Source organism: Cupressus sempervirens, chromosome 9, assembly GCF_028749045.1.
Source record: "Cupressus sempervirens isolate cs-2001-9-10 chromosome 9, ASM2874904v1, whole genome shotgun sequence".
Classification (NCBI taxonomy): domain Eukaryota; kingdom Viridiplantae; phylum Streptophyta; class Pinopsida; order Cupressales; family Cupressaceae; genus Cupressus; species Cupressus sempervirens.
The window spans coordinates 344351764-344377641 of NC_143126.1; the positions used below are offsets into that span (position 1 = coordinate 344351764).

General features: G+C 34.2%; 1 protein-coding gene across 1 annotated transcript in view; it reads left to right on the forward strand.

Annotated features, from left to right (window-relative positions):
* Positions 1–25878, forward strand: part of ABC4 (UbiA prenyltransferase family protein) — a 120585-nt gene that overhangs the window by 23546 nt on the left and 71161 nt on the right. Inside the window, exons 2-4 of the mRNA XM_089800065.1 lie at positions 2351–2454; positions 2751–2822; positions 2944–3082. Coding sequence (XP_089656191.1) covers positions 2351–2454; positions 2751–2822; positions 2944–3082 — 315 coding nt within the window. The remainder of the gene's footprint in view (positions 1–2350; positions 2455–2750; positions 2823–2943; positions 3083–25878) is intronic.

The following is a 25878-nucleotide window of genomic DNA, read 5'->3' on the forward strand; positions in this document are numbered from 1 at the left end:
TAAACATAATTAAACAAATATAATCCATAAACATACCTTTCTTACCTTCTTTTTCAAGAGTCACAACCTTTCATAATACAAATCCTTTGAAAAGTCACAACACTAAATAGTTATAAACCTTTCGAAAAGTCACAACACTTCATAATTAAAATCCATTGGAAAAGTCCCAATACTTTAAAATCACAATATTTTTGAAGAATCACAACTATTCATAGTTATGACCCCTTTCAAAGGTTCGCATCCTTTCAATATCATTGATACCTTTTCAAAAAGTCACTTTCTTATTTTCTTCATATTACTTTCCTCTTCCATTTTTCCTTTTTGAACTCCTCTCTTCTCCTCTTCCTTTTTTCCCCTCTCTAAAATAAACTCTCCTCCCTTTTATATCTTAATTTTAAGGAGTCATGTCTATTTGTTAAATCTCTCTTGACTTTTCATTTGCTTTAGTTAATTTATATTATTCTATGTTATATTATTTATTTACTTACTTATTTGTGTTTATTATTATTTATTATGAAATCTATTTAGAAAGTTAAGATTCTTTCTACACTATTGTCTCTTGTATTTAATTTTCTTTCTTTATTTACTTTTTGAAAAATTATTATTTATTAATTATTTAAAATATCATACTAAATATTATTTCATTAATAATATAGATTAAATAATTATTATTTCCTAGTTTTATAAATATAACTTTATTATCATTATTTGTTTAATAACATTTTATTATCTAATTATTATTAAAATTCTATCTTAAAATGGGGATATGACATAACTAGACTTACAGGGAGTGATAGCTATGGAGGTTGAAATAGAAGACTTAATCAGCATTAAATAATTATTTAGTTGTGCTTGAGGGGATAATAAATAAAATAATAATTTTATTCATTTTAGAAGAATTAGCTTTTACCAAAGTGAGGCATAATTAAATAAATCAAACGACTCACTTAATTATATAAGTAATTATTTAATTAAATAATTAAAAAAAAAATTTACTTGTGGGTGACAAGAACAAGGAAGATATTTTCATTGAATAATTAAATTTTTTGAACTAAAGGTAAGAATAAGGATTAGTTACATAATAAAATCATTAAATTTATATTAGAAGAATATTAAATAATTAAAATTTATTTAATAATGGGAAAGGAGGGAACTATTAATTTTGAATTTTTTAATCAGAGAAAATAGACAAATTAATTAAATAATTCTTACTTAATTAAGATGAATATCGTAATTGGAGATTCGAACCAACTTTGTTGTATCCTAGCTTAAACATAAATAACTCAATGATCCGGTCTCTGTCTAATTTCAGCGAACACTTACTTACATGCTATCTTAATTAAGGAAACTAAAATCATTATCTATGAGTTACCTTAGTTGGGCCTTGCAATTTTCATAAGGGACGTAATTAAAATTAATCCAGTCTCACATTCTTGATAGAGAATTCCAGATTTGCTAATCTATGAGGTACCTAAGTAAAGCTTTGCATCATCCAAATCATGAGTTAAATCCTACAATTAATTCTTGCAGAAACACGAGTTACAAAAACTAAATCTGCAAATTTTCATTGTTGATGCAAGTTAGCTAGCAATAAGATCACAATCAATCATTCAATCAATCATGAGTTATGTCAATAAACCTATAGACCAATCTTTGAAGTATCCTCAACTGAAACCTGCAAATCAGTTACTGAGAAAATAAGAGTTGACCAGATCATCTACAACTTAGATATTATGGTTAATGCGCGCGTGCGTGTGTGCGTGTGCACGTGCATGCATTCAGTTGCATTTGCATGTGCTTGCCTGTATACATACACAAATATATAAAATCCAAATCTTAGCTTGTAGAAAATCTGCTGCTCTGTGCTGGGGTGCCTTCTGAAAACCTAGGTTCCGTTAATTGGATCTACAATCAAATTTTTCTCTTTGCAAGTGGGCCAGTTGAGATGGGATTCTGCAAAGGAATTTTGAAAATTTATTCTGAATATTATGGTACTGTAAACCTTCAAATATAGGAGAGATATGTGAAAGTTGTTTCTCTGTCGATGATGAAAGAAAGCTGTTCTCCACATAAAGATTTAATCTGTATTATTTAATCTCTGAGTTGCTTTCTAGATAGAAGTTGGGGCAGATTGAGCAATCTACCACAAAAATGTTGTACCACTGGAGCAGAGGTCCAAGTTATCTCTTGCTGAAAAATACAATAGTGAAATGCTGGCATCGTATGAAATGAAAATTTGTGCATACAGAGGAAAATTTCTCTTGCAACTGCTGTTTTATTCTCCTCTCTAATGTAGGAGCAATCAATATTTTCCTGATGAAATTGAAATATAATCTTGTTTGGATGGCAGGTTGGGAGTGCCACTGCTTATCTGCAATTGCGTACTTTTGATGCTGGCCGTTTTTGTTTGTTTCTATTTTCATCCATTCTTATCATTATGTGGCTCAATCTAAGGTTTGATTATGGTTAATTTTCTTCAAGCTAGTCAATGAATGTGATTCAGAAAGCAATGATAGTTTTGTCATTCACACTGCAAAAATTTTGGTTCTTCATAACTGATTCAATATTTTTTCCTCATGAATCTCATATTGAGTAGAGAGAATCCATTCTACATTACCTCAGGACTTTTCAAAGAAATCAAGTGGCAATCATTTTTTCTCTGCTCAAGCTAAGTGTTTGATTGGGCAGATCAATCTACAGGAGATATTTGAAATCTAATGGGGAATTATTTTGGTTTGTGATTTTCTTAGCAATGACGTATATGACTTTGATACTGGAGCTGACAAGGACAAAAAGGAGTCAGTTGTTAACATTACTGGAAGGTTTCCATACATTTTTTGGATATTTGATAGTTCCTTTATTTGTTTTTATATATGAATGCCTTATTGATGTGCAGACAAGTCATCCTTAAAGAGTTACATCTTTTGGGTTAAAATTCTGCAGCCGTTCTGGAGTTCTTTATATGGCATATATTTGCCTAGTCATTGGCTGTGGTGGACTTTTATGGGGAAGTATGCAAGCAGGGGATGGTCGAGTTGCATTCTTATTAGCTAGTGCAATCCTATGTGGTTATGTCTATCAGGTATTCAATTGCACTGTATTGCGTAGAATTTTTTTAATTCTAAAAGATAGACATCCTCACTGATTTACAAGTTTACTTTTTTATAATTTTTCATATGCCTGTAATTTTTTTTTTCATAATGTTTAAGAATATTGGGAGAAAATTGAAGTCTATAATTGATATATTGAACATTTCTTCAATGTTGTAAGGTTCAGGATATGCATTAAATACATTTTAGATTTTGTGTTTATCTATATTTGCAGTATGCTAAGCTATCCTAGAGTATCTAGGATCATGCATCAACACATATCACATGTAAATATGAGAGTAAGTAGCTGTTTTAGAGAAAGGTATCACTTACAGAACATAAGAGCCTTCTATAAGACTTGATATAGATGAGTTCCTCCATCTCATCTTTTTGCATGGGTGCCCAAGTCATCTCATCATATAGACACAGCCTAAATGGAGTAACTGATAAACCTAAAAATATTGACAAATCTCATCATGAGCTTGCTAAAGAACAATGCTTACAGTGTGCCAAAATCCATCAGACCTCTCCATGAGTAATAAAAAACAAAAGCACACACATAAAAGTAACCATTAGATACCCAAGTGTTTGCTCAGGTCCATCTATTTGAATTAGCATAATGATCATCAATGACGAGGGTTGAGATGTTGCACTTCTATGATCTTCTCAAGTATTAGCAGAAAAATCTCGTGTTCTACCATCATTCCATTCATATTCAATGCATGTAACAAGTACCAAATGTGGGTCATCTTGTTTTTGTCTCTTAAAATACTGAAATTCATATCTAGGCTGAGAATGTCTTCTTCCTACAAAATATGACTTTGTGGGCCTAATGTTTCCATGTGTGCTCTAGATGATGGCATAACAAAAATGCCTTCCTCTAGAATGGGATGTCAATATGGTGTAGTTGCGGGCGAGCAATCTGATAATTGATGCTTGTCATAATCCATGGATGCATCATGTTCTAATCTCTTCTCTCACATGAAATGGCAGTTGTTGAAGTTTGTATAGGAGGAACAAACACTGCAGCACTTTCATTTGAATTTGGTGCATCATTACCTTCTATTATTGATAAACAAGAAACTATATTGGTGTGAAATTTGTCTCAACTATTGAAAATTAGTAGGTTAGCTTTCCAAATCTTCTTTTATAGCCTATTTTTCATATTACCAGAGAAAGAAGACCTCTAATGTTTCTTAAACAAGAGATAACAAATGACTGGAATCACAAGAATCACCAGCAACATGATTACAGTGACCAAGTGTTAGGATCAACGCCATGTTCCCTTTCCCCAGCTGGCTTTACCATCCACAACATCATTGATTAAAGTGTTTTTGAACACTATATATATGATATAAAATTAAAAAAAGAAAAGAAGTAAAATATATAATAAATAGATAAAATCAAATTCTATTTGAAATCTAGGTGCCAACTTTTGGCTCATGGGATCAAAATTTGATGGGTGTATTTATCTTGGAATTTGTTTCAAGGCAAGTAGGAGTGCCAAATTTGAGGTCATTGTGTAATTACAAATCACCAATTGCCACTTGTGGCTAGAGATTACAAATTTATCTTTCAGTTACAGGTCACCTGCAAGGAGGGCCAGTTTGTTCAGCACATTGAAGATCCATTTTCAGCATCAAGGGAAGAAACAAGAGTACACATGGTTTTGTTTACCATACAGGGTGTTGGTTCCCAAAACCGCAGATTGGAAATCGAAGAGCCTACCACTTCTCCGATGGGACTTCTCAATTAGTTCTGGCCAACGAACAAGAATACTTTTTGATTCCCCTGCACTTTAGGCTTCACTACACCCAGGCGGGTAAACCTTCACCTCAAACATTAACTAGGTGGTTCAAGGCTTTCTATAGTGAATTTAAACTTTGGAGTTCTCCGGTTGGCAAGGTCCTCGAACTCGATGAAACTGAAACTAGATACTGAGTGCTTGAATTAAATGAATTTTATAAGGTTTCAATAATAGATTTGATGCTTGTAGAAGGAATATATAAATTTTCTGACTTCAATAATAGAAAGACCAGTGCCTTTGCTCATTCGGGCAATAGAGTCAACTTTAGTGAATTATCACGTACAACTTTATAATGTTTTACACACTTATAACTGCCAACAATTTAATAATCAAGATGCGACAGATCAAATATATATGCTTTCTTAAATTAGTCCAAATTGAACTTTAACTCCTCTAGGAGGGAGACAAACTGGACACAGATGTGGAAACAACTAAGTATTTTACATTATCTGTGATGATCGAATTTAAATGCTAGATGACCATGTCCACTTATTCGACATTTAAATTGTATACAAATTCCAAACAATAATTACAAAGAATGATATGCTTGCAGTTTAAATCTCCACGCTTTTAATAATAAACAAAGAACATTTTATTTTATTATTAAAATAAAATAGCAGAATTTATATTACAAAGTCATAATCAGCCCCTTATTCCTCCATACAATAAATAAATATAAAATACTTCTTCAAAGTGTATATGTGAATGTTCCAATATGTCCTTTTGAAAATAAAATAATCCTTATTTATACGTCAATAAGTTGAGGTTGTAACTCTTCAAAGTGAAAAGACACTTCTTTTTAAAATAAAATGTATTATACTAGCATCTCTTCATTTTATGTAATCCCTTGTATTTTATTGGGCTATATGGTGTTTTGCCGGCAAATTTTAATAAACTTCCATATCATGGCCTTTTAAGAAAATTACTATCGCACATTCTTTGAATCAAATTCGTTGCAAACTTAATCGCATTTGGGCTTCCATTTATATAGTTTTATATTTTAATTCTCACAAGTATTATTTCAGGCGACACCTTTTGTGTTGACATGTATAGAAAATTGATTTATTTTTGACGGGATCTGAGAGATGGCCTCTTTAGTTAGTCTCGTGCCTGATGATTCCTGTGCACATTACATTTTATCTTCAAACCTTCCAATCTTGGCTTGATAATATTGACTGCTGGGTGAAATTGTATTCCAGCTACGCAAACTCCATTATGTTTGTGTTAGGCATCACTTTTGGTACTTGACAAGGCATAGAAACTCTTGATGGCATCCCTAGAATGATTTGAATGCAATCTTGTTTAAAACCTAAGGCATCACCTTTGACTTCGTCTATATACGCAAGGCATATAGATCAACGTCCATCTAGAGCAAATGATACCCGTCAATCTATGCATCGCTTTGAACTGCATCCATATGTGATGGTCATTGCCTCCTATATTATCAAAATCATTGATCTTGTCATAACCATCATATTGATGTAGTCACTATGTTTTCTTTATGTCATTGTTTATCCCACCTAGTCTTACATTCATTGTCGTTACAATCCTCTCCAACGTTTGTGTATGATGGGTGTTCATTGTTTGGGGATGCACATGATGTATTTGGTTTATAAGTCTCCATCACTTTGCTTATCATTTATTTGAAAAGTTTGAGGTTATGTGATGCTTGTTCATAAACAGTTCTGTAATGTGCCCAAGCTGTGTACATAACTTTGAGATTGATCTACTCTTTCATTCATCAAAGTTCAAACAAAACTCTCGGCTAGCAGGACTTTAAATTCTGATATTACCAACATGCTATTACAAAATCGCTGTAACCAACTCAACAGAGCTTACAATATACTCCACAATTGGAAAAATTAGGGTAATTGGACATATGGTCACTCCTTGAAAGTTTGAAAATACTTCTATAAATGTTGGCTTCATTCATTAATCATGATAACTTCACTTTCCAGAATACTTTATTTGTGGATTTTCATTTGTTTGAAACATACTGTTTTAGTATAAGTAGTGGATAAGATTTGAAGATTTAATCTTTGTCATGGTGCCTGGAACTCTTTAATTTGCCAAAATTTTAGAGTTTTGTCACAGGGTAAACGGTTTATTAATGCATGCAGACCATAGACAAGAACATGTAACACAAAAGTATTCCTTTTATTATTTGCATATATACAAAAGATACTACAACATTTGATATGATTGATTACAATGATGACTACAATTCTCCTTCTCCTGATCCAAAGTCCATTTCGGACGGTGTACATATACCTTCCCCAAGGGGTGACTCAACCGTCACGCGTTCGTTTGGATACAATTCTACCCGTCGGCTACAATATAGATTTTCTTGACAACAGGTTTGAGGATACCAGGTCGTGATCTAGTATAGGAGGAAATTGAGACCATAGAAGTAAAATTCCTCAAACTTTTTTTTTATGGAAATCCAAACCCAATTCAATTTGCTAGCAGAAAAAATCACAATTTTTTGACATGATTCTCAACAATTTTATGGCATTGAAGTCATTTTTAAATCACAAAAAAAACAGCAAAAAATTGCATTTAAACTCTCACCAATCCGCTGTGAAACCCTAAACCCACGAAAATATTACTTAATTAAATTTTTGCCATTATTCTAAGCATAGAATTGGAAATCTTAGCTAGATGCCGGGATGCAGTGAACAATCACAAAATTACATTGGATTTCATCAACAACTTGTAGGTAGGTGACACAATATTTTCTAGTTGCCTTGCTTTACAATATAAAGCTATCTGACACTGAGGTGCATATGTCAAGGTTGTTTCCTGAATATCTGTTTTTTCACTTTTATCTTTTGGTTGGTATGATTTAGAACCATACTTATCCTGTGTCCCCAATTGCAAACCAGGACTGGATTTGAACTCAGAATTTGGCCTGGGTGCTGCCTCTGTTAGTGTTGAACCCAATAACAGTATTTGAACATTGTTGCAGTCTTTATCCTCAAACTGTTTTGCGGTTGTGGTGTTTACCACTGTAATATTTTTGTGTCCTCCCATATGGCATCCATCACCGCCAGTTGCGTCCTTTGAATGAGTTTTTTAGATAGTAAGCAAAATATCTTATTTAGATTCTTCATCTCTCAGGGAATTCAATTGCACAGATGATAGATCAAACGGAAAATTGCACGACACTCAATTACTTCCATTCATAAAAGACCACAGAGAGTTCCTCTTATTTCCATTTTGCATGAGGCAATTGCATCCTGTGTGTTTGCTACTGGCATTGTAATATTTTTGTTAGCATGGCTTGCTACTCTGGACTAGCAAATCATGGAAGTGTTAAAAATCTTTACAACTTGTTTCCCAGTTTGTATCCATAATTTTCTGGATGAAAGCAATCTAGATTAAGAGGCTACATTTTCTCATTTTGTTTCATTCAAATATGGTGCTGGAGTAGAGGATATGTGTGATGAGTTTTAGTTGCTTGTAGGCTTTTCAAGGTTCTTTGTTAAATCCTCTTTACTAAAAATTTCTCTGTTTTTACTCTAGGGGCATGAAATTATATTTACATCTGCCATATGCTTGGATTCCTTTCTATTTTGCAAAGCATTTGTAACAATAGCTGAACTTTCTATTGAGAGGCGTATATGGACTCCCATCTTCAAAGCGTAAGTTTCAACTTTTATGTTAAGAAGTTTATATGTACTTCCATCTTACAGATATAGCCTTCAACTAAATCAAATATAACATCAGAGACTTATCACATAGCCACTAGAAGCATGGGTGATATTGTAGTAAGGGAGATTTGAACTTGAGTTACATGCTTACAAATCTGCCTGATTACACAGCCACTTGAACTGCTTCCTTATGTTCATAAAATATTGGAGTTTGGCACTATTTTACAAATATGCAGGTAACTTATACATTTTTCCTTCATCCGATCTCAGCCTTTCGTTGATTTCCTGTTGAGTATAATTGATTATGAAAATTGGAAATCTGTTAGAAAACTTTTAAGTGCTTCAGCAGAAATTCAAAGAACCTGAGTTTAATGATTGCGAATCCTCACTTAGGGCCCATTTGGTTCCTGGAATTGGGATGGAATTGGCATTTTTGTAACTGGGACTGTCATATTCCATGTTTGTTTTAAGAGAGACAAAATGAAATTGAAATTTCTAAATTCTAATTTTACCTCAAATCCAACATATTAATCTTCAATCTAAATACCTAGAATTGGAAAATGAATTCCAATTCCACTTATTTCTGAATTGCGGTAAACAACTTTTTTTACCCTTGTCAAGTACATGACACTAGGGCAGTACGATTTGGGTGTTTCTGAAGCATTATCGTAAGAAGATAGGCTGTTCATTTGGGTACTACAATAATATAGTCTTTTAAAATTTTTTCTGGAATCTTGATATGCAGAAGCAGTAGTATATTAGGTTGCTCATATTGATACTGTTGATGTTGACAGGATCGCTGCAAATGTATTGGCACTGCCTGTAAGGTATGTGTTTTCCAAAGGCAGCAATCCCTTATATTTATATATTGAGAATAATCCAAGAAGAGACATGTCCCACGAAGGAACATGTCTATTCGTTAAATAATAATAATTTTTAATTATAGTTTTGTATATAAATAAATAAATATAATATATATATATATATATATAATTTCCATGAGTTATTATTATATTAAATTCTCTCCCATAAAAATACTTAGATATATATAAATTTATATCTCATATGAATATATATTATATATATATACATATAAAAATTATATCTCACATATAATAAATATATATATGTATATATATCTCATAGATCCAAAAATTGCTGCGATTCAGGCGATTTTATAAGTTGAGTCAAGCCTCCCGAGTTTTGGTGGATTGGAGATTAATCACCAGAAATCGCCAAGTTAGGTGATTCAACAAAAAAATTGAATCACCAAAAGCTGGTAGAAAAAATTGGCCAGAAAAATCTATTTTAAATTTGGCTTCATTAAATTTTGTTATTGAGGAATAATTTTTCCAGCTCATTTACAGTTTTTTCTACATACATTATTTCTGTTTAGATTCTTCATTGAAGATACCGATTTGAACTTCATTCCTTGCAATTCTATGATGACATTAATTCTTAAATTTAATGACATCATATTGTTCTTACTATTACTATTTTTTGTGTAAATGCAGACGCTTCTGGATATATCACTTATTTTCCACACAAAGATAGATAATATGTACATTTGAGATCTTGGTTCAATGATGGTTCAGAGTTTATCCATGCTAATTGTTCATTTGGTCCTCTTTCACAACATTATTTTCCATTTTTTGAGAAACTTAAGGATTCTAGCAAACTTCCAAGTGAATGAATAAAGAGTACAATTGTATGTCACAAACATGAGATAAAGCTGTGGCAGACTTATGTAGAAGATGAATCGGTACATACCTGTTTATTTTTATTGCTGGGTTTATGATGTTGTTTGCTTTGCAAATTATGTTTTAGCAAAGCAACAAAGAAACAATTGGTCTTTGAAATCATAATCTCCAATGAGCTTATGAAATGATAAAATATCATGGAACATGTGCATATATGTTTCTCTAACAGGTTTACTTAATTATAGAGTAACATCCAGCAACAATGCATTCAATATAAGATGATTGATGAATTTATCATTTATGTTCCTTGTTTATGTATTTTAGCTTCTATTTGATGACATTGTAGTGTGTTTAAGTTATACTCAATAAAGGGTGCATGAAATAAGTTTTAAATCGTTAAAATCTCAAAATTTCAAAGGTATTTTCACTTAGCCGATTCGTAGCCAACTCATAGCTGATTCACGAGTCTAGTTGGCCTTGTCAATTCCGATCCGATTCTGAGTTCTGGTTATTTGATATATCTACAACAATATTGTCTCAAGGTTTATTCGACTGAAGCTACCAAACATTAACACTCCCTCTTAGCTAGGGAGGATAAACACATGATAGATATTACACTGTTTGTTATTTGGGGATGGCAAATTTTAAGGATATCTTTGATTAGAAGATCTCTACCATTTTGATATCACATTTGATATCTTGAGCGTTGGCCTTTCAGAATATCAACACATGATATTCACAAAATACTCTGAGGATTGGCCTTTTAGAATATCAACACATGAGATTTGCCAAGTACTCAAAATATATCTAGCAACTCATAGACCATCAATTGAATGACATCTAATACTTATTTGTTGATTTACAAGATATAATCTGTCATGATCTGTTTCAACATTTACATAAAATGTATATCATGATATAAATTATTGTAAGATCGTCACCTTCCAATAACTTTTGCAAATACAAGTGATAATCATTTGGAAGGTGTCACGTCCTCATGATGTACACAGGGGGCAGGCCCATTAAAATCACATAGTCACACACATTGACTTTCAGACTCTCTCTGAATATCAATTACTTGAGCTCCTCATCCAAAGTTGCCTTTGAAGAAGAGTCGACTCCCTTTGAATTTGATATCAATCTCCCTTTTCCTGCAAGAACATTCTTAGATGAAAAGATCAAGGCAAATAGCTCTTATAGTACGTATTGAAAATAAGAGAGAGACTATTATATTACTCAATATAAGATCTTTATAATAAAATGTAGATAATTATAAACTAACGTCATTCCCTATTATCTTACTTTGAGAATGATCTCCATCATTCCAATATAATAAATATCTAATTTTTATACACATTGAACATATATGCATATGTTCTATCTTCTATATATATACTTAATCTATATTTTCAACATATTATTTCCTTAATAATAATAGATATGTTTCCATATTTATTTAAATACCTATTATCATATCTTTTATAATAATATATAAGGAGAGTTTTAAGTAACACCGCTTACAAATTTACCTTAATCCTTATTTCATGGTCTTTTTATTTACCATATACGATGGTAGTCCCACCTTAAAGCTTTGATCGCTGATATATTTGAGGGTGATGTTTCCTTGCCACAAGTCTAACGTGGTCTTTACCCCCAACGTATAGGTACAACTTGGATGAATGCCTTAAATTCTTTCTTCTTCCTCTTTTAGTTGATTCCTTGTCCTTTGATGATCCCCTCCTCACGATGATTGCCGACGTGGAAATAGACTTCCAAAGTCACATTGTTGGTGATATTTGCATGGAGGATTGTGCTCCTATCTAACTTTTGATTCTTTGTATGTGGATTTGGATTGACTCAATTCTAACTGTACGTTTCATCATTCAACCTTTTATACATCGTCGTTGCCTTCAATGGATCTTGGGGATTGGTGATTATTTCAAATTTCAACCCTTGATCATATACTTTCCATCTAGCCAAAGAAAATTGCCCTACAATTAATAGATTTAATTTACTTGGTCACCATGTTAATGTGTACAATCAATGACAAGGCGATCAAAAGCAATTACTACAGTTCATATTTGCAATCATCAAATTCATCACACTTTCCTATGACTTGATGTTGGGTGGATATTTTGCAACTGATAGTTTTTTCAAATCCAAACACAAAATAGGTAGACTAGCCATAGGGTATGAGACAATCTCTCCTACCTTAAAGGGAAGGCTCCCCTTTCTCATCGTTCGTTGGATTAACTCAAGGTAAGCAAGAAGTTGAGAGATTTTGTAAGGGGTGTTACCGATGTTCTTTTTTCTTAGCTTTCAAGAAATAATCCACTTACTCGTAGAGCGAGTAATGGGCAAGATTAAATCTCTAAACTACGCTTCTATCTGATAATTGGAAATGATGATACCAATAAACCAACAACAACTCAAAGGCTAATTGAAAGTGTACGATTCAACTCTAAGTTCTGTTTGTCTAATTTATAAGAAAAACCTCTACAATTGGGGTGCAAAGATTTCCAGGAGTAGGAAAATTCTAACTATTTTTCGTGAATTTGAGATGGTAATACAAGCTACAGTAAAAGCTTCTAGTCTATGTATCACCACAATCACTTCCAGTCAAAGCTTTGGCTCCAATTGTATATTTAAACATATAATTAAATATGAACCAAAGACAATAGATACAAATTATAGCCACAGCTTGCAATTTGTGTATAATTTGTATTACCACAATTGCTTCCAGTCAAAGCTTCAAATCCAATTGCTTTTTTTTATTCACTTTTTTTCCAAATTGGTACTACACAATCAAAGTTTTGCTTGCACAAGTTTGTTAGAGCTTTCTTTCATACAAATAAAGATGATTTTTACAAGGAGGGGGGCACTTAATAGGAAAAGAAGTGAGAAAAATGAGGAAAAAGTGGGAGCAACTCAACCACTTTGACTTGGTCTAACTAGGAAAGAAGAATAATTGGATTACATGCGATTGCATTACATGTGTTTGAGTTACATGCGATTGGATTACATGTGATTATCTTCAGCATCTACAAAGAAGAAAACTGAAGATGTTGAAACTGTTGATTTTAAATGAATCAATCTTGTAGACAACAAAAGCCTTGTACTTCGTGATGATCATAGTATTGGGGATTCTTGTATTCTACACTACTGCATTCTCTTTGATGAGTTTCTAGTTGTCATTTGAAAACTTGATGTGATCAAGCTTTTTCTCGTTTGCGTTAACGTGAATTCTCCTTTGTAGATTGACACATTCTAGAGTCTTTGACACTTTGAAAACCTTCTCGATGGTGTTCAGATATAAACTTGAAACAATTTTTCGCCAACACCTATAACTCTTTTTTTTTTGAAGCAAAGTGTTTGGCGCATTCCCACACGAACTTAGTTTTCGGACAACCATTGGGAAAATGGAGAACAATGAATTACATATTCTTTTGATTTGAAGCACGCCTTCTTTACTGGATGTCTTCAATCTTTGTAGAAATTCTGGCATATCTTGACTCGCTACAACATGAAAGTTTCAATGGGATTGAATCCATGAAAGCTTTGGAATGTTGAGTGTGGATGACGGGTCTATGAATGAACAAGGTGTTCAGAGTATTGATTAGATACTCATGGAACACATGTGATGGCTGGAAATGAACCGTAAAGCATATGTATTTGGATGGAAAGGGTCAAAGTCGGACTTAGAAAGATAGATTGCATGTGGGAAATGATGACTTTTTCTTGTGATGACCAAGAATGCAGGCTACGTGCATAGGAATTCGTGCCAATGACGATGTCATGTCCCCTTCCCAGTGACATGATTTCTATAGTAGATTTGCCTATCATTGACTCTCGTAGGCAAATGATTTTGGTGAGAGAGTCATCCTGTGCCAGTTGACAACATATTGCTCTCAGAGTGTTATAATTGAGCCTATATCTAGTAAGTTGGGGCCCACATGTTTTAATTTTGAATTGAGATTTGCACTTTTAATTTCATAAAGTTATTTAATTAATTTTATAAAGTTATACATTAATAAAGTGCATTATAATAAGACTTTATAAAAAGATGTTTCTAGAAGCTCCTGGTGCCTTCTTAAAAAGATAAATAAATAGAGGGCGGTAGGCACCCATTTGGATAGGCGGTTATTGTGGTTTCAACTTCTATCTATGTTGGAGCGATTTGTAGTCATCCGGTCTGCAAATTCTCAAGTTATCTTTGGGAACAAAAACTCCCATTGATAAGCAATTTTGAGGGTGTGGAATATCGCCTGAATTATTGCAATCTGGAAGTGATATTACAGTCACTTCATTCGAGCATAAATCTGTGGCCGAAGGCCAAGTTAGGGATTCTTGCATTATTGATTGACTGAGAAGAATCAATTGACATCCACCAAATTATTGCAAGATTGGAGAAATTCGAAAGGAAGCCAGGAGGGGAATATTGATTGGTATCAGACAAGAGTTCGATTCATGTCTCAGATCAGAGGGTTTGAATTTTGCTAATAGAAGGGGATTACAAGCAGCGTTTCATTTCCAAGCAAATAAGTTCGGGTCATCTGGTTCAGGCGTCCCTTCTTATGGTATTTTCGTCATTGTTTAGAGCCAAGAAAATATTGCAAGGTTGAATGCTGAGAGTTTAAAATTTGCGGGTATCAATTTTCTTGCAGAGATTTGAAAGCGGAATTTCGGGCCAGAACTGGGACGATCTGCAACTCGATTTGCATCAAAGATTGGGCGATTTACTTAAACAAGCCGGCAACCACTCTCAGGATCCTTCCCGACTCAGTCTGGGTTATTTCCGGCGGATATCCAAGGGTAAGATTTGCGGGGGTAGAGACTCACTAGCCTCAAGTTCTTCTAGTCGATTTTGCACACGGGCTGCATGCTGCACATCTTCAGAGGTTCGACATCTACTCCAGTATTGGCATATCTATCAGCAAGCACATATGAAATTCGACTGTTGATGAATTCGGCAGCAGTATTACAAGGATCTGAGACTTGTTACCAACTCCAGCAAACCTTTGGCGATTCATAGTTATCTAGGTTTCAACGTTTCTTGATATATTTGCTAATGCATCAATAGTTTCATATATTGATAACTGAAGAAGCTATTTTGATTACAGACTGCTTATTGTACGTTTCTGTCATGAATATAAAAATACATTTCCATTTGTATTGGAGTTATAATTTTATCTAAAATAGCACAGATTTGATTATTTAGCCAAGTATTTGACAAAATTCTCCAGTGTAATATCAGTATTAATATTGATTTAATTAGCAAGGGTCATCTTAGACGAGATTGGTATTAAAAGAGTGACTTTTTACCAAAATTGGATTCTCTAGAGGTAATTAAATGTGATAATTACAAGTAGCAAATTCTTGAGGTACATATGTAATCGGGTTCGGAGGATGTACTTGCATGTGTAGGAAAATGGATGGAATATGCATTGACATGACTAGTGAAAGGATGTAGATGCACTTGCATTCTTGGGTCGGAATTCACATCTTTCTCCCAAAAAAGAAAAACAAAACAAGCAAACAAGAAAACAAAAAGATACCTCTTGCTATTGACTTGGACATGACAGACTTTAAGATGTTTTTCTACATGCAAACTCTTTTTTGGAATTTGGAGGATTTTTAAGCATTTGAAATGAGAAGATTTCATCTTATTTAAAGGAAAAATGCAAAAGATATGGCATGCCCTTGAACAAATGGACAAAGATGAGCCAAAAAATGAATTTAAATAGCAAAGCAAGCAAGAAATGAAAGCAAAGTTGAAATCTTCTACTTACTTGGAGCTCAAAGAGCCAAATGTGGAAGAAAGAGAAGTTGAAATAGAAGAATCTTCTTCAAAATCAAATTCTCCAAGTCTATTTGCATACAACAACTCAATATCCTTCAACCATTTCAATGTTGCAAGTGCAAATCCATATGCTCAAACACTTGGTCGTTTTTGCATGTAATGGGCAAAATACAAGTCACAAAACCTTCAAAATGCAAAACATTTTTGCATGGAATGTGTTCATGAGGCATTTTTAATAAAAACGTGCCTTCTTGATGCAAAGACATGGGTCGTTTTTGAAGAAATAAGGCAAAAACGTGATTCTCAAATGCCAAAACAAGCTCCCAAATGCAAAACCGTGCGCTTGCTGTTGGTTTGTTTGAGCTGAAAATGCATTTTTATGGCCTCCAAATGCACAAACGTGCGCTGGAAATGAAAATTTCTGGGTCGTTTTTGGAAAAGATGTGCCCTATTATTGCCAAAACATAAGACGTTTTTGCCTTAGAAATGCAAAAACAGATTCCTCAAATGCATTTGCATACATTAAAATGCAGAAACATGGCTCTCCAATGTCAAATGTGGGTGAAAATCCGAATTTCAGGGCATTTTTAGTGAAAACACACCATTGAAATACATGTGCTTGAGCCGTTTTTAGCTTGGGGATGCAAAAACGTGAGCCCCAAATCCATTTGCATTTGTTGGAATGGTGAAATCGGATCCCATGGATGCATTGACTTGTTTAAAATGTATTCATGTGATGGCTGGAAGTGCAAATTGTTAAAATAGAGGATCACTGATAGATAAACAATTACAAATGCTTGTAGATAAATTCTAAATCAGACTGTGCAGAATATAATAACTTATCTGAACTGTGACTTGCAGTAACCTTTCATTAGACTTCCTTCTTCAGTAATGGCAGAGACTCCTAATCACTGTATAACAGAATGAGAATGATAACAATAAACAATAAACAATGGTGCTATTAATCCGCAGGTACTCAATCTGCCTTTGATTGATACTTTTTTCAGCGGTAGAGGCAAGTATATATATGTGTGAAGAGACATGACTCCGAAGAGTCATGTCTCTACGTGGCCCAAAAGCCACGTAGGGACATAACTAACTGCCCAACAAATAATATAAGTTGTGCCCGATAATAATCAAAGGGTTAAACAAAGCTTCATACCAAGCAAGGCAAAACATGGATATGAAACCCGATACAAGTAATGAGGTGCTGATAATATGCAGCCCGATCAATATAAATTGATCCACAGTAATCTTACCTTGCTGTCAACAATTCGTATGTATGACAAAGGTATATGCATACGTACATGTATGCATATGTAAGTATGAATATATATACGTATGGACATATCTCTGTGATACATATCAGAGGGGTAAATTTGATGCTCATCTCTTTGTAATGTAAAGCAAATATCACTAACAGAATGCAGATGTTTATATCTCTGTGATGCAAAGTAAACAGTGGTAGCATTCAGGTTTGCTTCTTCTGACGCTAAACATCAACACTTCCTCTTTAGCTAGGGAGAAGCAAAACATCAATTAAATCAGAGTCATCATATAAGCAACATCATATGAACAATAAATAGTCTCTACTTGCACTTAAGCAATGTCGAGAGATAGCACACGTAGTCTCTACTTGCACTTAAGCAATGTCTAGAGACAACTGATATAATCTCTACTTGCACTTAAGCATTGTCTAAAGAAGCCCGAAAATAATCTCTACTTGCACTTAAGCAATGTCTAGAGATAGCTCAAAATAATCTCTACTTGCACTTAAGCAATGTCTAGAGAAGCTCAGAAATAATCTCTACTTGCATTTAAGCAATGTCTAGAGAGGCCCAAAATAATCTCTACTTGCACTTAAGCAATGTCTAGAGAAGCCCAAAATAATCTTATTATTTACAAGATCGTCATCTTGTAAATAATTAGTTTACACTTGAATATGTTCATGAAAGATCGTCACCTTTCATTACATATCAAATACTATTAAGTAACCAACGGAAACAAAATCTCAAATGAAACTACTCTTTTTATTTCAAAATTTTCCATTACAAATAATCATACCAAGTTTTTCTCTGAAGTATTTCAGTTTCACTTTAGCAAGAGGTTTGGTAAGGATATCAGACATTTGATCATTTGCACATATATATTCCAATTGAATGACTCCTCGACTAACCATATCTCTGATGTAATGAAATGGAATTTCAATGTGTTTAGAGCGATTGTAAAACACAGGATTAGAAGAAAGCTTGATACAACTTTGATTATCACAATAAATCACGGTGGGCTTCAAAGGTCTTTTGAAGAGATCTAAAAGCAACTTTCGTACCCATATTGCTTCTTTGGCACCCAAGGAAGACGCAATGTACTTGGCTTCGGTAGAACTTAAAGCTATTGAAGTTTGTTTCCGACTAGTCCAGGAAATCATACTAGATCCATGACTGAAACAATATCCTGAAGTGCTCTTTCTCTCAATAGAACTCCCAGCTCAATCAGAGTCTGAGTATCCAATTAGTTCAAGATTGATTTTGTCATATTTGATTACCATTCCAATAGTTTCCTTCAGATACCTCAAGATGTATTTAGCTGCATGCAAATGAATCTTCTTAGGTGCACACATAAACTGACTCAAGGTATGAGTTGCATAGCATATGTCAGGACGGGTATTAACCAGATACATCAGGGATCCAATAATTTGTTTGTAGTAAGTAGGATCCACATCCTCAGATTCATCCTTCAATTTGTGTAGATTTATCTCCATAGGGGTAGCAGCCAGTTTACATTCCATCATTCCAAACTTGGTTAATATATCAATTGTATATTTTCCCTAATTTAGTATAATGCAGTTGTCCAGCTGCCAAATTTCTAATCCTAAGAAATAGTGAAGTAACCCTAGGTCCTTCATTTCAAATTCAGCTGAGAGATCTTGCTTACATTTCTCTATAAGATGTTCATCACCTGTGATTAGCAAATCATCAACATATAATACAAAGATAACCATATCATTACTTTCAGATTTGAAGTATAGATTAGGATCGGCTTCATTTTTGGCATATCCCAATTTCAGTAGGTGATTATCTATTTTTTCATACCAGGCTGTTTAAGACCATAAAGTGCTTTCTTCAATTTACAAACATGAGTTTAGCAATCAAAGGTATTGAACCCTTCTAGTTGTTCAACATAAACTTCTTCTTCAATCTTACCATTAAGAAATGTTGTTTTGACATCCATTTGATGTACTTTCCATCCTTTAGATGCAACAATAGCTAGGATTGTTCTGACTGAAGTATACTTGGCGACAGGGGCAAAAGTCTCATCATAATCAATTCCTTCCTTTTGTGAGAAACCTCGGGCTACAAATCTAGCCTTGTATTTTTTGATACTGCCATTTGCGGCATGTTTAATCTTGAACAACCATTTGAAAGAAACAACTGATTTGTTTTTGGGTCTTGGTACAATGTCCCATACATCATTTTTCAATATAGAGTTATATTCCTCAATCATAGCTTCTTTCCAGGATTGATGTGAAAGTGCTTCTTTAACATTGGTGGGTTCAGATTTTATGAGTTCAGATAGTAGTGCAACATAACAGGATTGATTCCTAGTTCTTTTACTTTCCTGAATTACATCATCTGGTTCAACATGATTTTCAGCTAACATTTTTTTGGCCCAAAGGGGTCTCTTATTGGTATGGTTGTTTTCTGATTCTGTATGATTTGACATGGAAGAGATGTCAGAATTATCCTCCCTCTCAATTTCTGTAGCTTGATCTTCTTCTGAAGTGGATAGATCACTACTGCTAGAAATTTTGAAGGTAGTGTTTTCTTCAAATATAACATCTCTACTAATCTCAATTGTTCTTTGACCAGGAATGTAGATCCTGTACCCTTTTGAAGTTTCACTATAACCAATGAATATTCCCTTTTTCCCGGAAGGCTCCAATTTGGTTCTCTTTTCTTTTGGTATGTGAATATAGACCGGACATCTGAAAATTCTTAGGTGACTTAAGTCTGGTTTAACACCGGTAAATACTTCTTCTGGAGTGGTGTTTTCTAATATAGAGTGAGGGCAACGATTTTGAATGTAGACAACAGTATTGAATGCTTCAACCCAAAAAGAGTAATGAAGATTTTGATCATGTAACATGGCCCTGGCTAACTCAACAATAGATCTATTTTTTCTTTCAGCTATTCTATTATATTGAGGATTATAAGGTACAAAACACTCCTTAATCACAACAAAAATACAAAAGTTTTTAAAGATATCAGATGGGAACTCTCCCCCATTGTCAGACCTTAGGGTTTTGATCTTTTGTCCTTATTGATTTTCAACTAAGGCTTTAAATTCTTTAAACTTGGATAAGACCTCAGAGGACTCCTTTTGTTTTAGAAAATAAATCCATGTTCTCCTAGAGCAATCGTCAATGAAAATTACATAGAAATGACATCCATTAAGGGAGGGGACAGACATAGGACCACAAAGATCTGTATGAATCAATTCAAGAATGCTTTTAGATTTATGATCACTTTTGGGAAAGGAATGTTTAGTATTTTTGCCTAAAGCACACCCCTTACAAATGCTAGAATGATCTGATTTTAGATTTGGTAGGCCTTTCACAATTTTACCTATAGACGATGAAGCTTGAAAGTTAAGGTGGCCTAGTCTTCTATGCCAAATTTCAGTGGAATTTGACTTATCATTACTAAGGGTTAGGTTTAACTTAGGATTTTGATTATTACATAGCTTATAAAGACTTCCATCCCTAACCCCAATGGAGATGGCTTTCTTAATAGATGAGTTCTTAGTCCAAGATAGAACTCTATCTCCTTGAAATGCAATTCTGTACCCTTGATCAACAAGTTCGGAAATGGAGACAAGATTTCTTTTAATCTCGGCACATATAGGACATTCTTGAGTTGAAGAGTGATTTCATAATTCAGTTGAATAGAACACGTACCAATTCCTTTAATAGGGTGAGAGGAATTATCTTCAATAGTTACTTCTTTTGATTCATGATTTGAGAGAGTTTCAAATTTATCCGTAAATCCGGTGATATGACGAGAAGCTCCACTATCTATAATCTAGGTGTTGTGATTAGTGCTTAACTCACTTGAGAGAGCTGCTATAAAAGCATACTTTTCTTTATCTATTTTCTCATTATTTTCTTCATTAACTTCTGCTAAAATTGCTTGAATTTTCTGTTTTTCAAGACATACATAGTAGGAATGACCAAACTTATCACATTTAAAACATCTCATTTTGGACTAGTCACGTTGTTTGTGAGATTTGTGATTTTTGTTGTTGTCCCTTTTGTTATGCTTGAACTTTCTTTTCTTAGTTAATTTAGAATTCAATGCTTGGATGTCACCATCTTGATTTGGAATTAGACCTCTGGAGGCTAACCTAGACTCCTATTGAGTACATTCAATCTTTAGTTGATCAAATTTTGGAAGTTCAGGACGTGAGCTTAAACCTCGTATGAAGGTTTTCCATGATAGAGGAAGACCTCTAAGAGCAATCATGCTTAGTTCCTTATCATCCATTTGACTTTGCATAGTAGCAAATTGGTCCTTTAACTCAGTAATTCTAAGGAAGTAAGAGGTAATGGATTCTCCATTTTTTATTTCTATGTAAAGTAGATCTTGTTTCAGAGTTAGCAATCTACTTGTATTATTAATTTCAAAAGTATTTTGAATAGTGAAGAACATATCAAATGTAGTTTTAAGATTGGCTATGGAACGAAATATATGATCCTTTACTGAATTTATGATTATTTTCATTGCCTTATTATTATGCCTTTTCCATGTTGCTTTCTCAGATTCATTTTCAGGCATGGGTAAATTTGTTTCAATGTGATTTTCTAATTCCATCTCTCTTAGAATTATTAATAGCCTGGTTTTCCAAGATGAAAAATTAGATGCTCCATCTAGTCTGTCTTCAATTCTTATGCGATTCACCATTTTAATGCTTAACAAAAACTTTTCTTTCCTTTAACTTTGTCTCAGATTTAAAATTAATATTTTGTAATATTTTTCTTATCAGTACTGCTCTGATACCATGTTAAAATAGAGGATCATTGATAGATAAACAATTACAAATGCTTGTAGATAAATTCTAAATTAGACTATGCAGAATATAATAACTTATCTGAACTGTGACTTGCAGTAACCTTTCGTTAGACTTCCTTCTTCAGAGTGACGAAGCGTCAGCATGGTGGTTCCCTTTTGAGGCGGATTTGGAATCTTGGAATCACTTGGATTTGCAGTTCAATAGTTGAGGATGTGGAAGCCAATGTAGGCTTACTAGAGTTTCCGCCTTTAGTGTTTCGGTTTGGTTATTTCAGAGAGCAGTTCATTGAGGAGTTGACAGAGTTGGTACAGTATTTGATTGCTCTTCCTTCAAGGGGTTTACAGGAGGTTACTTGTTTGGGTGCAGTGCAGGACAATGTTTCTAGAAGATGGAACTACAAACCTTCCAGGATGGCTTGGGACCCTGGGATCATTCTTGGTTATGGTATGGACTTGCCTGATGTTTGTGGAGTTGGATTGACATTGCTTGAGGACAAGCAATCTTTGGGAAGGGAGGACTGTCATGTCCCCAATTTCTGCCCTTCCTTAGTGACAACATTTCTAGCAGGGTTGGTCTATTATCTAGTTCCCATAGGCTCGCAGAGCGTAGAGGGAACCAACCCAGGGACTTTGAGAGTCATGCATGAGCTTCCCAAGTAGTTTGGAGCAGTAGACAACAGTTTCCTACAATTTAGGAGGGATTCCTAATTTGTAGGGATTGACTAGGTGTGGTCTAGGAGGCATTTGGAGACCTCGGCGAATGTTTTGGAGACTTAGAGTGCATCTCCTATTTTTTAGGAGGAACTCCCAGTTCAGTGATAGTTCTCTCAGAGGTGCACACAGCAGGGGAGTCATTGGGACTCCATTTTGGTTGATTGGGGCTGTCTCCTACTTTTTAGGAGCATCCCTAGATTTTAGAGATGGACTACCAGTTGACACATCTTGTCCAACATTAGTCACAGACAGGTGACAAGGTCAGATTCATGTTTGATTGGTCATTTTGGGCCTTTTGGGACCATTTGGGAAATATTTTAATATTTTAAAATATTTTCTAAGTTGGTGATTAAATAAATTAAATAAGGTTAAGTTTTAGCCATTTTGGAGTAATAAGGAGTTTTTTGGCCTCATCTGGATGCGCATCCTATGGTGTGATAGCTCGTTGGAAAGGTCTCAAAATTCTCTAAATCTTTCTCTTTGGTCTCAGGGCATTTCAGTGAATGGAATTCTATCTATGAGGAAAAAGGTCATTTTCTAGTAACATGACCACTTTAAAATAAGAAATTATAACATTTTCACTACACAACACCACTTGGAGACACTTAGGGTTCGATTTGCAATTGAGAGGGGGTTATAAGGAGATGGAAGCTTCATTCTAAGATTATCTTTTGCATATTGAAAAACTTGTTTTTGTGAATTGGCTCTGAGAGAGCAATTCTTCATCTGGGACACAAACCCCAAGTTTTGGATTGGCTGGGATGTAGCCCTCAGTAGTTATTGGTATTGGATTCTTCAGACAGTGTGCATTGCTATTAGGGATAGAGTACACCATTCTTTATTGTGGATTTAGGTTGCAGATTTATGGTTTCGGCGTTACAGATTGATTCTTTCAGCTGGGACGTGATTCCTTGCAGTCTTACGGCTGCCATTTGCAGCAGTTTGGCATCATTGTTGGATGTAAGCTCCTTGGAACTGCATTGGATTTATTGTTTGGCTTTATAAATCAGAAATCTACTTGGTACGATTTATAGCAATTCTGATTTGGCTCTATGTTCTTATTTATTTTCAGTCTCCTCTCATGTTTATTGTTCATTATTCATTACTATTGTGAAAACTATCAAAAAACACAAAACAAAAACAAAACCTTCTGCAACTTCTGTCTATTCTCAAAGACCATCAAAGAAATCACAGGAAAATATAGTTTATTAATTTAAAAACTACAGCAGATCAGCAAGGGCATCTATTAGGGATCTTTCAAATCTACCAATAGTAACTGACAATCCAACATGAGTTAACAATCAACTATGACTCTACTCAATTCGTACATAATGCAATGCCTACCACTTACAAAATAGGAGCCTTGTCACCCATGCCACTTCACATGTATGAAGACACCTCAAGTTGCCAATCCCACAAATGATATCATTGAGAGCACATAAAAAATAATGTGGGTATGTTGTCAACGTTGATAATTAAATAATCAATACTAGGAAATTGAAGGTTGAGACACCTTGTTTGTAATGTTCTCCCACTTGTCAAACACTGTTGAAGATCTAATGGAAAACTATAGGGGTTTAACTACTAGGAGCCAAACAAAGAAATGACATTATCATAGCCATCCATGAAACCACATGAATCTTCAACATACTCTCATGCTTCAACAAGATACCTTCAACAATATCCAAGATGTCAACCATATCAAGCAATAATTCTTCTTATCCTTTTACATGCCACCTGTAGAAGAAACAAAACAAGCCAAGGTAAAGATTCACCGATCCAAAGAACAAAGGCGACAAGATATTCCAACAACTCAGCTATGCTCATGAGATATACGAAAGCATCAATATTACTTTAACCTTGTTACCAAAACACAAATTTGAGGCCTGAAATTCCTCAAAGAACAAGATCAAACGTGAATGTTCCAAAAAACGGTTAGAACAATCACAATTGATTACTCACATCTAACTGAACAACCCACATGACTAGAAAAATTAACCACAATAAATGCTAAGCGATCCAATCATCCATAACCGAAAGGTATCTAAACATCAGTAGAACTCATTCCAACAACATATCCAACCTATAAAACTACAATCACAAGCTCCATGTGTGGAACCTGTTAATTAAGAAGGTACAAATCGAAGAACTCCCATTGCATGGTTAATGTCAAATTTAAAAATAGATCATGCATATCAGTTATATCAATCAATAGTTATACCAAACTGTGATTAGTGAAACCATGCAGTAACAAAGAACAATCACAGTGATCGACACATGCACCAACAAATGTCAGATCTCTCATACCATAACACCTCAACTCTCCCAAGTCCACCATGCTAAACCATGTGAATACAAACCTCTAAGAAGTAGCTGTAGAACAAAGATGTATACTGTAAATCATATTTTAATCATGTCCTTCCAGCACCTCAAAGTGCTAATCTGTGTTACATGAGATCTCCTTCAAACCCCAAAAGAAAAGCCTCATCAATAATCAAATGTTCAATCTCATTTAAGATAAAATAAAACATATATATTAAATATCAGCAACATGGATGCATGCTTCTCCAGAACAAGAAAGATCAAACTCAAAAGCATCTCCATATCGAGAAATCAGCCCAATAACATCTCCAAAACTCCTCATAAATGAAAATTATACTTAAGGAGATGAACATGCTGAACACTCCTAAAACGAACCCTCAAACTAGAATGATAAGATGCTAGTACAGTTCAAGGGTTAGATGAATCCATCCATGGCACAATATAGAAACGCTCAAGAGATACTGACTCAATTGTTAGGTATGCTAACACAGGAAACAATAATAATGATCAAGGAGACAATATCAGAAATAGAAAACAATCCATCAGCATTCAAATCGCACAGAAGGATATGCATATAACCAATTTTAAGCCCAAAGTACCAGCATTCCTATCTAGGGTGGAGCATCTAAATTAAATGAACCCATGTTGGTTGATCTACAAGATCAATTCCACCACGAGGTCTTCAACTGGATATGTCTTTGGAGAACTACACAGAACTATGGATC